This window comes from Pectinophora gossypiella, chromosome 2, assembly GCF_024362695.1.
Source record: "Pectinophora gossypiella chromosome 2, ilPecGoss1.1, whole genome shotgun sequence".
NCBI lineage: Eukaryota > Metazoa > Arthropoda > Insecta > Lepidoptera > Gelechiidae > Pectinophora > Pectinophora gossypiella.
This window is the reverse complement of record NC_065405.1, coordinates 17,982,313-17,998,151: the sequence shown is the minus strand read 5'-3', so window position 1 is coordinate 17,998,151 and position 15,839 is coordinate 17,982,313. Positions and strand designations below refer to the sequence as shown.

The 15,839-nt window shown below is 38.5% G+C and overlaps 1 protein-coding gene across 1 annotated transcript in view; it reads left to right on the top strand.

Annotated features, from left to right (window-relative positions):
- Positions 1 to 15,839, top strand: part of LOC126375869 (Down syndrome cell adhesion molecule-like protein Dscam2) — a 168,959-nt gene that overhangs the window by 132,381 nt on the left and 20,739 nt on the right. Inside the window, exon 7 of the mRNA XM_050022942.1 lies at positions 3,687 to 3,915. Within this exon, the coding sequence (XP_049878899.1) occupies positions 3,687 to 3,915 (229 nt within the window). The remainder of the gene's footprint in view (positions 1 to 3,686; positions 3,916 to 15,839) is intronic.

The window sequence follows — 15,839 nt, the reverse complement described above, 5'->3', positions numbered from 1 at the left end:
TGCCTTCGTTAAACCTACTAGTCTCATGGATAAAAGAGTTTTTGGGTATTTATGTTATTACACTCAGGCACAACGCATTTTCCACCCATTATTATTTTGATCAAATTATAGTGAACCAATGTAGGTAGCAACATAATTATATACCATATCAGATCGAAATATCAAGCAACAATTATTTTTATAAATGCCTCTGGAAATTATACCAGAGCAATGAGAAAACAGATAATTATCACGTTAAATCTGTACAACGCAATCTATATTGTTTTCGGAGAACGCAGCCTGAAAAGTCCTTCATTACTCTATGTATTACCTACCTTCATTACGTACAGACTCATCAACCACAGTATTCGCTGAATCTGCAATCGATATTACCTATAGCTACATATTTATATGTACCATCCTATAGTACTGGGAACTGTACTCGCCACCGACCTCTACGAGTATATTTGCTCGTCATATTTGAACTACACAAACAATTGTTTTGATTCCTCGAATAAGGGATCCCATAAACCTTATATAGACAGTTTTTTTACAGAAATGATTGTTCAAAATGTAGGTAACACACACATAGCCGATTGTTATAAATTATATTATGATTTTCTTGTTTTTCGCAAGGTAAATAAAGGTTTAAACCTGTATAAACAAGAGGCATCCCTAGTCTGGTTAGGACATGGATCACCACATTGCTCGAAAGTAAGATGATCCGTGCCCCGGAAGACATGTAAAGCAGTTGGTTCCGGCTACTATTTGACATCAGGGTTGATGAGGATAAGGCTCACAACCCACACGAGAGAAGAAGAAGCAATACCTATAAAACATTTAATATATAATGACGACATCTCCTGTTTCTATCAACAGGCTGTTAATGTCATCGAATACTGAGGGGGATGACTCAGACCATGATTCTGTGTTAATATCAAGTGGAATTTTCCGTCGCAAAATTCATAAACTAGTGTTTTTCAAATTGTTTTCCGTTCCATAATTTTGTCAAGGAAAATTCTACTTGCTATTAACTCAGAATCATAAGCCGAATCACCCAAGTACTTACAGGTAGCCATACGGTTATGTATGGGTGTTAGTGACACCGTAACGAAAACTTTGGGGGATGACTCAGACCATGATTCTGAGTTGATATCAAATGGAATTTCTTATCGGAAAATTCATGAACATTTTAGTGTTTTTTTTTAATATTTTTCATTTCCATACTTTTGCAAAGAAAATTCTACTTGATATCAACTCATAATAATGGTCTGAATCACCCTTGAAGTATTCGTTACGATGTCACTAGCACCATGTATACAGTGAGCATAATTAGGAAGCACAATTAATACTCCAACTAAAAAGTTTTAAGCACACAGACACAAACTTGAGCCAAATTACCAAACTTTGTAACTTAAACTGGAAGGGCAAGCAGTAGATAAGATAAGGTAACCTTCATCCGGCAGTTTAACTTGCCTGATTTCATATTGACCGTCGTATTACGAGATCCTACCTCTGCAGATTGTACCTTCGGAGATTTTCCCTTCCCTTTTGTTTGGGCTCCTAATGACGCAATGTACGCGTGTTGTTGCCTAGCAACGAGACGTTATCGTAACAATGGGCTCTACACGGAATACAGACATTAGAAATAGAAATTACTTTTAAAATGAAGAGACTATTCGTCATGCTGGAGGGAGCGCGGATCTCGCCCCGAATTATGTCTAAACGTCCAAACCAACTGAAGGGCGGATGCTAAGGGAATTAATTTATTCACTTCAATTAGTCTAGAGAGGCACTAGAAGAGCACTTGTTCAGTAGAAGTAGCTCGATGATGGATTTAGAGGTCGTGACTTTATTTCACAAACATTTCGGAACTTGCGAGAATCTTCTCGTTTACGTACCTACCTACTAACAAAAATTTAATAATTATAAAGAGGAGCAACGTACTATTTTTTCGGAAAGACAGGTTAACTAGTTATCACTGAGTACAAACGAGAATGTATTTATTTAAAAGACGAACACGTTACAACAGTTAACAATCATAATAGAGGATAACAATCACATTGTTGATTGATAATCCGTGCTTCGGAAGGCACGTTAAGTTGTTGGTCCCGGTTACTACTTACTGATGTAAGTAAATATGTAGTCGTCACATGAGCCATGTCAGGGGCATTTGGCGGCTCCATAGTAACCCTGACACCAGGGTTGATGAGGTTGGTATTCCACCTCACAACCCACACGATAAGAAGAAAAAGAAGATCAAGATAAATGCCATAAAAACTGCTGAGTCGTGGCGTCTGAGTGTTTCTCAAGGACAATAGTCGCCAAAATATTCAAAGCGCTTTCCTCGGAGTATCTAATTTGGGAATGGTCTTAGTTTTTGACCCTACCTTTAAGGTCAGGATTTACATAATTTAACACACCTGTGCCCTGACTCTGTTTTAAGGGTACCTGAACAAATTGCCCTTGATCCTAACATAACAAACACTACATCCAATGAATATGTTACTATAAAAGCCCGATCCTGTACAAATGACCTTTCGATTTACCAAAGCGTAAATGTAAGAATGGAAACATATACCAAGTTAGTACTGTGATGATTTGACCTCTTCTAGGTACATCACCTAGGTTGGGAGGCACGTTAGTTTAAAAGGAAATTTGTTTTTGAATGTCGTATCGATTCTCTGGAGACGGGCGGTGTCTACAGCCCCGTGTGCCTAGCGCGGTATTGAAAGTAATACCAGTTTACCCTCGCTCTTTGATACATTCACCCTCAATGAAATGCTAAATAAGCATACCACAAATTCATGACTATTTCAGACAGGCAGTCGCTTCTGTAAAAAACCGGATCTGTCAGATCTTCAGGTTAGGTAAGCGGACCCTGTGAAAAACGGGATAATGCTAGGAAGATGATGATGATGAAACTCATGACTATTTCCTAATGGGTTAGTCAAAAGTACAAAGTAACCACACCGAGCTTTCTGTTGACTACAATAGACGAGCCAACTGTGTTAGTGAAAATTGTACATAAGATAAATTAATAACTCATTGATGAAAATTCGGATGATGATGGTGTAAGTTCGGTACCGGAAATCGAACCGCAGCCCGCCCATTTGTGAAACAAGCCGGTGTACCACAAAACTACAGTAACATTTAAAAAATAAAAAAGTATTGAAGAAAAACACATAAAACATGCCGGAAATGGGTTTTATTTAGCAACGAACATATCTGGTACATCGACAGTACATAGTACCGCGACAGTATATGTGGTTACTCGGGTATTACCATGCAGCGATGTATTCAAGTACAAAAATAATTATTATATTATAATAAAACGAATTAGAAATTCATTTCATTTCACATTCTCAAACAAACATCACCTTGTTACCTGTTAATTACAAAGATCTTAATTGAAGGTATGTAGCGTATTAATTACTCTCAGAACTTGAGTGTTAGTAACAAAGGTATTAGCAGCTAATATGAGTCTCAATCATGTCGAGCCCTTTGGCATACAAATTTCACATAGGTCTTCGTAATTAGCATACAAAAGATCCTCGGCACATGCGCGTGGGAGTGCCAAGAAATTCAGATTCATATCAGTCGCACCTTCTAAGAATATAATAAACAGCTCTACAAATCCTAAAAAAATGTCCACCACCCAACCACCTTGTTCTGTTTAATAGTACTTAAATGCAACTTTGTTTCAGCTGGTACCGTGAGTCTCCCGGCGGGTCTCTCCGCGAGGTGCGCACGAGTGAGGGCGATCCTACAGCCCGCTACTGGTCGTCGCGCGGCGCGCTCGGCGTGCGCAGAGCGGACACGCAGGACGCGGGGCGTTGGACGTGCCGCGCCGCCAACGCGCACGGACACGTCACGCTGCGGCTGCACCTCGCACTGCGCGCGCAGCTCACTGTACACGTGCAGCCGCATACGCAGGTTACAAAAATAATAATTTAAACCCACCCAGAGGTACGGAAACGGATGCCGTCATTACAAGTGTTGCAGCGGCTGAAAGGCTGTGGTTGAAGCTAACGCAGGATCGAAGAATTTACTTACTGAAACGTGTTCCTAAACGTGTGTGGTTTGTGGTTGCATTGTGTCATCTACACAGCACCATTATACAGTCGTGAGCAATATATTGTACCCCCTTTAGGACTCTGTCGTACTAACATATATTTGACATTTAGTGAGACTTACAGTTAAAATTGTCAAAAAAGTTAATGTGACATGGTACCAAAGTGTATACATAATATTAATGCTCGTGACCGTACGTCACTACCATAATTAATTATCGGTCAACAAGTGAACATACATCTGCAACGGATTTATGCTAAATGTAAAATTAGCATAAAGACTATCTCGTAAATCAAATGTAGGTAGTACACAGGCTTTGGAGCATAATTTTCGAGCGAGCAAAACATAAAACTTAATACCGAACATCAAACAGGTAAAATGTATTTCATGTGGACGTAATTCGATTCAGATTGGCTTGAGCTTTGACTCTCGTAAGGCCATTTTGTGAGATTAGGTACCTACACCTACCTTTCTACAAACGTTCACATAATTAAGTATGCTAATAGCCACGAAGCCTAAAATATTAATGGTCTTAATAATATTTTCATTGCAACGTAACCTGACTGTCTGGCGTAAAATGTCTGTCTGTCACTTAAAGTTGGTTTGGTAGGTACTTAAACTAATGGAAAAAAATAAAATATGCCCACGACTATCCTATTGGAGTAGTCAGATGTACATTAATCGCAAGATGAACTAAGATAATGATGATAATAAAATAACACATGAAGTAATCCTAACTATATTTAGATATGAACATATTTAAAAACTAAATTATAATAATTATAGTGGCGATGTTTGTGTAGGCTTATTTGAGAGCTAAGCAAAAGTTCAATTGAATCATTTGGCAATTGGATAAAATTTTGTTTGGCCGTCAAATCTGGGGGCACAGGAGAGCCCCCGCCAAGACGAGCAAAGCAAAACACAAGGCAAAGCACTACTTACCTTTTCTCGAAAAGTTTCGTCGATTTTTTTAACCCTACTTATATAAGGCACGTTCACCGCCCAGCTCAGTCGGTAAATGTCAATATTTTATTTATTTAATCTATATATGTATGTATACTCAACCAGGTGTACGCCTGTGAATTCGTTCGCGTGGGCTTCGGTTTTGTACGTCTTTCCAAAGTACTCTATTATGTTTATTTTAGGTTTTTAATCTATCGAATTTTATTCGTGGAAGTGGAAACAAATATGAACTCACACAATTTCTATATAAGTATAGAATCATTTTTTTGTGTTAAATCATCTCCTGTCTAGCTGTCTCGGATATGTTTATATAAAGCACATTTTATTTCTAACCGCACGAATCGTCGCACTAAAATATTCAATTCGGTAAAAACTATCCGTTTCCGCCGCCGCAACCCAATGCGCAGGCAATTTTAAAAGCTTTTTAATTACTGCAAATTGAACGGTGGGCAAACAAGTGCATTACTAACCGACCTCATTCGCCTTTTCCCAGTTAATGACTTCCCTTTAGTGTTGCTAGAATATAAAAAATAATATACGTACCTACCTATGGCATAGTGTTGTTACTTAGGAAAGTCGTACTGAGTAAGCACTTCGTGTGTTAGAGCGGACTTTTGGATGCCAAATCATCATTAGGTAAAGCTCGATGTACACTAAGGCGATTATAAGGTGTATGAATCTTATAGGTACGAGTAAAACAAGAATTTAAAAAAAAATCGCAAAATCGGGTCAATCCAACCAAAACAGCAATTCTATGAAAATAATAAGCAATGCCTAAACAACTTAATGAATAGAATATAAATAAATTGTTTATTATAAAAGAACGCAATGATCAGATGGTGGTGGACTCCGCTCAAGTCGCAGCGTGAACCACGACGCCTAACCATACGACGAATAAAGTTGATGTTTAATATTTATTCTGCTAATTTAAATTTCAGCTTTTCTCAAATAACATTAAGTAATTTCCAATAGAACGTGTTCAACATATAAAATACGTACGTCAGCGTTTTTTTATTGATTTACTTGAAGTCTGGAACGTGTACAAAATATAAAGCATAAAAATATAACTTACCTAACACAAAAATATTTAACAAAATAATAATTATAGATTTTTTGAGCTTGTCTTATATTTTTATCGAAGGAACATATCGATGTTCCTTCGATTATTTCCATGTTAAATAATACTCTAAAATACTGTGTTTCTACGTCTATTGGTTTTTATAAAAAGAACAAAGTTTTAAACATTCTAGACCTGGCAACACAACGCGATGGCAAAATGGCCTCTGTGACGTCACGCACACGGCTTAATGCGTTATGAGCCCACCGGGAACGCCAAAGCGCGCCACATACACCTCCCTGTAATAACTTTGTTACCTGACATGAGTTTCGACTTTTGTGGTCTTCTCGGGCATCCCATTTCGATATTAACCCTCATTTTGACTAGCTTTGACACAGTACTCCTAAATTAATGTGACCAGGTTTCCTCTACTCCATTACTGTTTGCAGAGTACCCTTAATGAAAGGAAATGAAAGGTTTAACTCAATTCGAAATAAGTACTAAAGTAAATTACCTTAGATAATGTTGTCCACCACAAAGTATCTACTAAAGTTGTTATCGTATATTAATAATAATGTTACCGACACCTGTCACCTAGATTGGTGAAGTCGGTCATCAACCACAACCCACATGACAGAACCACAGATAATATTATACTTTGGTATAGTCGACCTCTATGATCCACATACCATAATATCCACCTTACGTTATCTGTGGTCCGTGATAGCCCTGTTCGGGGAACACGTAACCTACCTACATCGTAGTTTCACTGGTTTGAATCTCGGTTCGGGCTTTAAGTTAGAATTCGTGATATAGATAATTGATATTACGTGGTTTTCAGGATTTGCGACTATTTTATTTATTTATTTTATTTTATTTGGGGAGCTTACAGCTAAATTTACAAAGTTACATACTAACTTAATATCTAAAAGCCATTAACAAGCTTCCACAGATTGAAAGAAAACACAATTTACATTACGTTTCTAAGACCATATGGAAAAAACCTTAGAAATATCTAAACAATAGAGGAAACGAAGTCTCTAACAAGTGCTTTTTTAGCACCTTGAATGCTTCCTTCCAAATTCAAGTTATGACCCAGCCTATTAAATAATATGGAACATCTCAGTAAAAAGCTGTTCTTTCTAAAGTTCGTGTGATAGCGAGGGATGTGAAGCAATGAATGATTCCTAAGCCTACGACAAGGAATTGCAAGCATAATCCTGCCGAAGAGCTGTAGGCTCGCCCCCTAAGACATGGGACTTAAATATAGCTGGCGAGGAGTGGATGTGCTATGTACCTCTGCTTACTCCTTCAGGGAAACAGGCGTGATGCTATATTATGTAATGTTATGTTATCTGTGGTCTAAACTAACCTAAAATGAATTCAACCTGCCCAACTTTATGAAACACAAATTTCGTGCATTACACAGATATATACTTAGCTCTAGATAAATCTAGATGGATCGAATGTCTAATTTCCATTGTCCAAAAGACGCGGACCCGACCCGACAGTTAACCTCCTACGTAAACCGGCCTGTAACTCGATAAAAACAAGTTCCGTTGTTTGATGGCTCTGCCATTCCGGAGCGGACCTCTGTAAATATTGTACGTTTCACCAGGGCTGCTGGCCCGGACAGTGCAAATATTGAGCCAGAAAGCGGGTGCTATGCCTTTAGGTGATTTTCCGCCAGGTTGGACTTCACAAAACTAGGCTCGGTTTGGCTGACTTATTACCATATTTTCGCTATTTGTCCACCTTTTCCACGTTGCAGCGAACCATGTTTTAGTTATTACATAGATGCCTATTTCCCGTTGGGATACGCAGAGACCGCGGGATTCCTCTAACTACAATCCTGATACCACTTTCGTTTCTTCCACTCTCATAAAAGTCTAACCTGATTCTGAACGATAGTAGACTTATGGGAATAGTTATTGTTATATATAGGACGGGAAAACAGAAAAACACTCGAGCGCTATAAAAAAAGGCTTTTGCGTGTGAGCAACCGAAGAGCGTGGTGCGCGGCGTAGAGGTTAGCCAGAAAGAAATTAAAAATCGAAAAGAAGTGACGCGCAGGCGCGGCGAGCGCCATCTAGCGCCGAGTCGGTTGCCCGCACCAAATACTTTGCCGCTTTATTTTAAAACATTACATGTAACAGTTATGTTGGTGTAAGTGATAGAGACGGAAGAGGAAAGGCTAGGCGATTATAACTCGATGAGATCCAGGATGTTTTAACGAAAGATGGGGCCTAAAAAGGGCACATCGAAGCAATTCATTTAAAAAGCAATATTGCAGTTTGACATTTGCGCATATAAAAACAAGTTGTTTTTTAGATGAATTGCTTTGATGTGGCCCTTTTAATCCCCAAGGTCAATACTCTATAGGATAGTAGATACTATAAGGGCGCTTACAGACCAACGACGATGGTGCCGGCAACGTCGTCGACACCATGGTTGCTGGTTTGTAAGCGCACTAAACCGGCGATCCTGCATGAATAAGAACTGAGGGGTTAAAATAGCCACATCGAAGCAATTCATCTAAGAAAGCAATATTGCTATTTGACATTTTTTTGCATTGCACACTTACTTTTATATGCGCAAATGTGAAATTGCAACATTGCTTTCTTAGATGAATTGTTTCGATGTGGCCATTTTAACCCCCCTGCAGTTATAGAATTCTTGTCTCATACTTACACTTGCAGCATCTTAGGTCCAACACTTTTTATTATTTACATGAGTGATATTCTTGAACTTACTCTTAACAGCGCTGACATCTTTTGCTATGCGGACGACACTGTCATTATCTTCAGAGGTTCATCTTGGGACAAGGTTTACAAAACAGCGGAGGAAGGCATGAAGATGATTTTAAATTGGCTAGATAAAAACTTACTTTCCTTAAATGTCTCCAAACCAAAACATGTAGCGTTCTACAAAACACGAGCTTCCAAACCCCCGCTTTCTAAGCCCATAAAATTACTTCAAAATAATTCTAATTTTACTACACTATCGATTGAACGCACAAATAATATTAGGTACTTAGGCATTGTGTTAGATGAAAATCTTACTTTTAAGACACACATCGCGGTATTATCGGGAAGAATAAGGAAAGTCATATTTAGAATGAAACGTCTACGAAACGCAGCTCACAAAAAGACTCTGGTATTGGTGTACAAAGCAATATGCCAATCCATTCTCTTGTACTGCATTCGTGTTTGGGGTGGTGCGGACAAATCTTGGATGCTGGAGCTAGAAAGAGCCCAAAGAGCCGTCCTTAAAGTAATGGTCAGAAAACCTTTTAGGTATCCTACGGATGACTTGTATAGTGAAGTTAAGGTACTGCGAGTCCGACAGCTATTTATACTTAGAGCAACTATTAGAACACACTCGCTTACCATCCGGTCTCAGGAATATGATGAACTGATAAAACGTAGAGTTTTCAGTGTTTACGTTCCCTTTGTTAGTACCAGCTTTTCAAAACGTCATCCTTTCTTTTTACATCCATATCTTTACAATAAGGTTTGCAGAGCTCTGCAGTTCGTAAAAACACTTTCCACGTCCAAGGCTAAGAAAGCGATCGAAATTTGGTTACAAGAGCTAAACTATGACGAAACAGAGGCTCTAATGCCGAAAAACAGCTACTGCTCCCTTTGAACCTCCCACACACACATGCACACACTCACACACATACACACACACACACATACATACACACACACTCACACACACACACACACACACACACTCACACAAACACACACACACTCACACACACACACACACACACACACACACACACACACACACACACACACACACACACACACACACACACACACACACACACACACACACACACACACACACATTACTCCATACCTAGAAGTTTTATTTTTGTTAATTTTAAATATTTTTATTATGTTTCATTATTGTGTATTTTGATATAAGCAGTTATAAATTTTCATAGTGCTCTGTATTCTGTCCGTGTGTCCATTTTGTAAATCCTGACAGGAAATCGTACTCTGGCCCCTGCGATACAAGCTGAGCTTAGTGCAGGGACCGCCGCATATCTAGAGTAATTGGTCTTATTATAGTTGTCTATATTTTTAATAATGTAAAATTGTAAGCCTATGTTCAATAAAGATTATTATTATTATTATTATTATTATTACTTAGAAGCACCTAATAAAGAAGCAATAAATCTACTCTACACGTCCAAAAGTTCCTTCCGACAAGTTGATTCGAACCCAAACTATTGGCTGGTTTCTCACTAAGTAAATAAACTTCGCTACTCTCAAATTACCACATCACCCACATAAACACCAAATCGCTCTAAGCAAACAAGAAACTCCACAGATCTTCATATAAAATGCACCAATTGACTCAGTCGGCGGCACCCTAAATCAGGGTGCGTCCGCACACGCGCCTAAACGGCCTTGCGAGATTTACTTGCTTACCAAATTAAATATTTAGAGTTGTCTGCGAAATCACGTTCCTCCAATAAAAAAATGTAAAGAATTTACTTTTCTTATTTCCTCCAGGCTGGATTTAAAAAGCAACATGGGAGGGTGGCGTCTCTGGAGGACGTTTTCGTTCTCATGAACTCGGTTCTTAATGAGATTTTCGTTAGGCGCTGTTTGAAGTTCTGAATTCCGGTGCTTGAAGACTGTTCCGCTTCGTGTATGAGGAAGACGTCATTAAAATAGTGGGGCGAGTTTTCTTAGGATGACATTTGCATGTCTTACATTTAAAATGCTAATTGGTCTAATCTTAGCTGGCGGTTACAATGTTTTTCAAGTTTTCTTAAATCTGTTTGAATAATCTCTACCCTTGTTAGTAGCAGTAGTTTATTTCAGGTGACGTTTACTTTTTTACCCGACACTCAGAGGAGGAAAGTTATAATGCTTTTTGAGTGTAGTATGTATGTATGGCTCTTTCATTGTGGCTTCCTATAGCCTAAACAGCTTGATAGATTTTGATGTATGAGGTATAGTTTGATTCGCCTTTATCGCGGGAGCCTGCGACACTTTCCATCAACATTTATAAATTATATTTTTGGATCTATATTATCTCGAAATTAAATAAATAAAAATATATGCTTTATTTAGTAATCAGAATTTCATAATTTATCTTGAACACGACGCAATTGTTAAGTTAATCAGATTAAAAACAACTCACAGTGGCATAGTGGAGTATGTTTCAAAAGTTATACATAATAAAACACAGCTTCAATCTTCGAAGAGACTGTTACAGTTCAGTTTCATTGCGAGCTAGATTTATTTACTTACCCTCATAACAGTTGGGTAGTTCGCGGCCCTGTCGTATTCGGATGTAGCCTGATTGTTTCAGATTGGACGGATTGAATCAACAGACCAACTTTAGGGTTGCCTAAGTTATTAGTCGAAAACTCGATACCATTCTCACCGACAATTCATATTTGTAGATTATTATCACAATGATCTTCTTAATATAGATTTTTCAAATAAGTACTACTAAGTGGGTACCTATTAGCACTAAAGTCAATAAAAACGCTGTATAATTTTCACAAATTCCACTATTTAAATATTAACAATTGTTACGTCCGTTTTTGAATATCATCGTCAGGTAATTAGTTGAGAAATATAATAGCGGAATACATGAACATTATATTTCTTTCACTTGAAACTTAAAATAAAATTAGGTGTCTTCAGGAATCGGGACCCAATAAAGGTCGCGTGTTCCCATAGTAAAGAAATAAGGGACTGCAGGTACGGTTGTTTGAAATGACGGTCGCTGTAACGAGATTTCCCGCCCGACTGCGTCTCTGCATATTATGTTATTTCATTTGGACGAGGCCTGTCACATGGCTTACCCAGGATTAACATAAACGACGACCTTTGGGGAATGTTTGAATTAAAGGACGGTGAAATATATACTTAAGTTGAAAAAAGGTTTTGTTTTGAAGAAGCAAGCAAAAGGTTGGTATAAAATACAATTTACGATGAGCCCAGTGATACTAATGCGATCACGTAGTTAATATAGTCTGAGAAAAACAAACTGTAACAAAATTGTTGGGATAAAAAAGGTAAAAAAAGGAAAAAAAGAGGTCAGTCATTAGATGGGTAATCATTTAAAAAAATTCCGGATCCTCCGTGTTCTTGATTTTTAATATGTATAGTACGTTTAATACGTATATTTTTCGTCTTTTTCGCACTAGGCGATGCACTATTATCTCTATCTTGGTGCCATTCTAATCAGCTAATCATGCTACGTTGTAAGGTGTTTAAATGCCGCAGTTGCTTAGCCCTCAAATCATTCAACACTCTAGCAGTAGGTTGGCTTTTAACTCATACACCCCACTAGAACACAGTACTTATTTGATGGTTAAATTTAATAAAAACTTTTTTCATAAAAAATCTCATTAAATAAAAAGTTAGCCTCTACCTTTCCAGTTAATTAGTTATTTAAACTCAAACAAAGTATCGAATAATTATCTTTCTTAGCGATTGCAAGCATCATTACTCTTTTATAACTTAGTTGTTGGATTCAGACTACGAAGTTTGCGTCTTCTCCTTCTTTATTCAATTCGAATAAGTCTTCATTAATTTTGAAATGGTACATTAAACATTTAGTAAATTAGGATCATCATAGCGTTATCCCGAAGCGACTGCCTGTCTGACCTTCCAACCCGCGAAGGGATAATCAGCCCAATCCAGGTTAGGTCACGAACTTACGAAATCCAATTCTCGGGAATGTAGATTTCTCCGCGGAACACGTGATAATCATTCAGCGAATTATGATACTCTTAATGTCTTGTCATATCACATTATAATAGCAAAGAAATCTTTCTTGTTAACCTTTTCACGGATAGAGACCATGGGTCATTGATGCTTCATAATAAGTAGGTAGTACCCTCTCCGGTTGATTGAGAGGAGGCCTGTGCCTAGCAGTGGGACGTATATAGGCTATTTATTATGTATATTATGATACCTTGGATGCGGGCAGCGCAGGACCGATCGTCGTGGAGATCCTTGGGGGAGGCCTATGCCCAGCAGTGGGCGTCGTACGGCTGATGATGATGATGATACCTTGGAATCGGAACGGTTTTAGACGTTCTGCCCTTGAAAGTCTATCTAGCTACACACTCTACAAGAACATTGAACGCTAATTAGCGACTTCATAGGTACTTAGCTTATATCAGAGTATCTAACTACAATTCGCGTTTCCATTAACTATAGACGTTCTAAATTACGCAGCCAAAATGTCCAACTCAAACCCAACTACAAAGTCATCCCTCATAAAGTATCAAGTAGATTATGCAACATTTAGCCAAATTACAATTGAGCACAGCGGAGCGCACCGCAGTGCAATGTGAACAGCTGTTTACGCAGAGTGCAATTAACATAACAAATTGCACGCGTGCACTCGACTCTCGTACGCGACGTTGCGTGTTGCATGATAAATCACCGCGTTGTATGAATACTGTACCGAGAATCATTGTACCTCTTGTTTGCATAAGCTTTTGTGTTTTGTTTTATTTAAAGGATCACTCAGAGTAAATAGTGACATTGACAGCAAGTTATTTTTCAATTGCAGTAACAAGTTTAATTTCATAATGTAGGTAATAAATAAATACCTATTATTGTGAGTTTAACAGTCTCCGTGGTCTAGTGGTTAGAGCGTTAGGGTTACAATTTGGAGGTCCGGGTTCGATTCCCGATGGGGACATAGTAGAAATCACTTTGTGAGACTGTCCTTTGTTTGGTTAGGACTTTTCAGGCTTGAATCACCTGATTGTCCGAAAAAAGTAAGATGATTCCGTGCTTCGGAGGGCACGTTAAGCCGTTGGTCCCGGCTATTAGCCGTAAAAACACCTCCACCAACCCGCATTGGAGCAGCGTGGTGGAATATGCTCCATACCCCCTCCGGTTGATTGAGGGGCGGCCTGTGCCCAGCGGTTTCATTGCAGCTTGATTGTAGCTGAAGTAAGGATGTCAGAAGTATTTTTTTGTTTTGTTGAATAGAATAAATACAGATCTAAAAGTTAATACCAATCTATACTTCATCAGACTTAACTTTGGTAAATATCCCGCTGGCTGGAGGTCGGTTAGAAAACTTTGTATTTCCGTTTTTTTTAACGGAACAAATTCTGTTTTCAACATAATTCAATAGAACAAATCCAGATCTAATTCTCTGCATCACTCTTATGTCTCCCAGACAGGGGATCCCGCTGAGTGTAGACACATAATCTCATCAACCCTGGTGTCAGGGTTACTATTGAGCCACCAAAGACTCCTGCCGTAGCTAACGACTACATTACTTAAGTAAACAGTTGTTTAGCTAGCCCTTCGAAGCACGGATCGTCTTGCTTAGGACAGTCGGTTGATCAACCTGCAATTTTCTAACTAAAATGACTTAAAATAGAAAGATACCTAATAATTACCAATTATGATATGACATCAGGGTTGGGGAGATAAGTCATGTACCTTACGAACCACAGCACAAAAAAGGAGATGATATTTGATCAAATCAAATATACTTTATTTCACAAACCAAGAGACCCCATAATAATTATTTTTCATATTATTTTCCTATTTGCCGTTGCTCTCGGACTTGTTAATCTCGTCGCATGAGATAAGGCGACTAACCAATCAGCAAGATGTCCCGAGAGACCAATTTATGGCAACTTTATCTTTGAGATTACTTGTTTGGTTTGTTTATTGGAATCACAACTATTGTAGCATTTACGATAATGAATTTAATCCGGCTGCACTCCAGCTGGATTGGCAGCAAATAATAAATATAGACCACGTTCAGAAATAAATACTTTGAATTTGTCAGAAAGTAAATTTAAAACTCATGTAAATGATAAAAATGTCGGGTATTAAATGTGTTCCTCTAGTTATTAATAGGAGCTCGGTGGCGCAGCGGTAAACGCGCTCGGTCTGCGATTGTTGAAGTTAAGCAACTTTCGCAAAGGCCGGTCATAGGATGGGTGACCACAAAAAAAAGTTTTCATCTCGAGCTCCTCCGTGCTTCGGAAGGCACGTTAAGCCGTTGGTCCCGGCTGCATTAGCAGTCGTTAATAACCATCAATCCGCACTGGACCCGCGTGATGGTTTAAGGCCTGATCTCCCTATCCATCCATAGGGAAGGCCCGTGCCCCAGCAGTGGGGACGTTAATGGGCTGATGATGATGATTTCTTTATATCTTATACTTTTAATGCATTTGGTAAATCAATACAAGAGACAACGAAACAATAAATTATTTTAATCAGACGGATACAGTTTACAATTACACAGTCATAGCGTTGGCAAATGTGACGTCGAGCCAATCAACATCGAGAGGATTCGCATCCGTTTTGCTTTTCTGTAATTGTTTTGTGAAAATTTTAAATGGTTTTATTGTCTTGTTTTTGTGTGTGGCGTCCTTTTATAATAAACTATTTCTATTATATTCTATAGAACCTCGTCGAAGCGGGAATCAATGTCAATGCCTAAATTCGTTCGTAAATTGCTCTCTATTGGACAGCTTGTTTCAATCACTATTGGATAGCATGTTTACATAATTTTTAAAAGAGCACTGAAACCCCTCATTGCTTTTCTAATATTATTCTTAGAAAGTTACCTTAGTTACTTGCCTGCATCATCCATCATCCCACTGCAGGGTAAAGACCTCTCTTTCTTTTTTTCCACTCATGTTTATTATCCTGGACTACCCCCTTTTAACCGATTCGTGTCACGCAAAACTTTCACAGGGGGCCAGTGACACGCGAGACGTGTCAAGAAGACA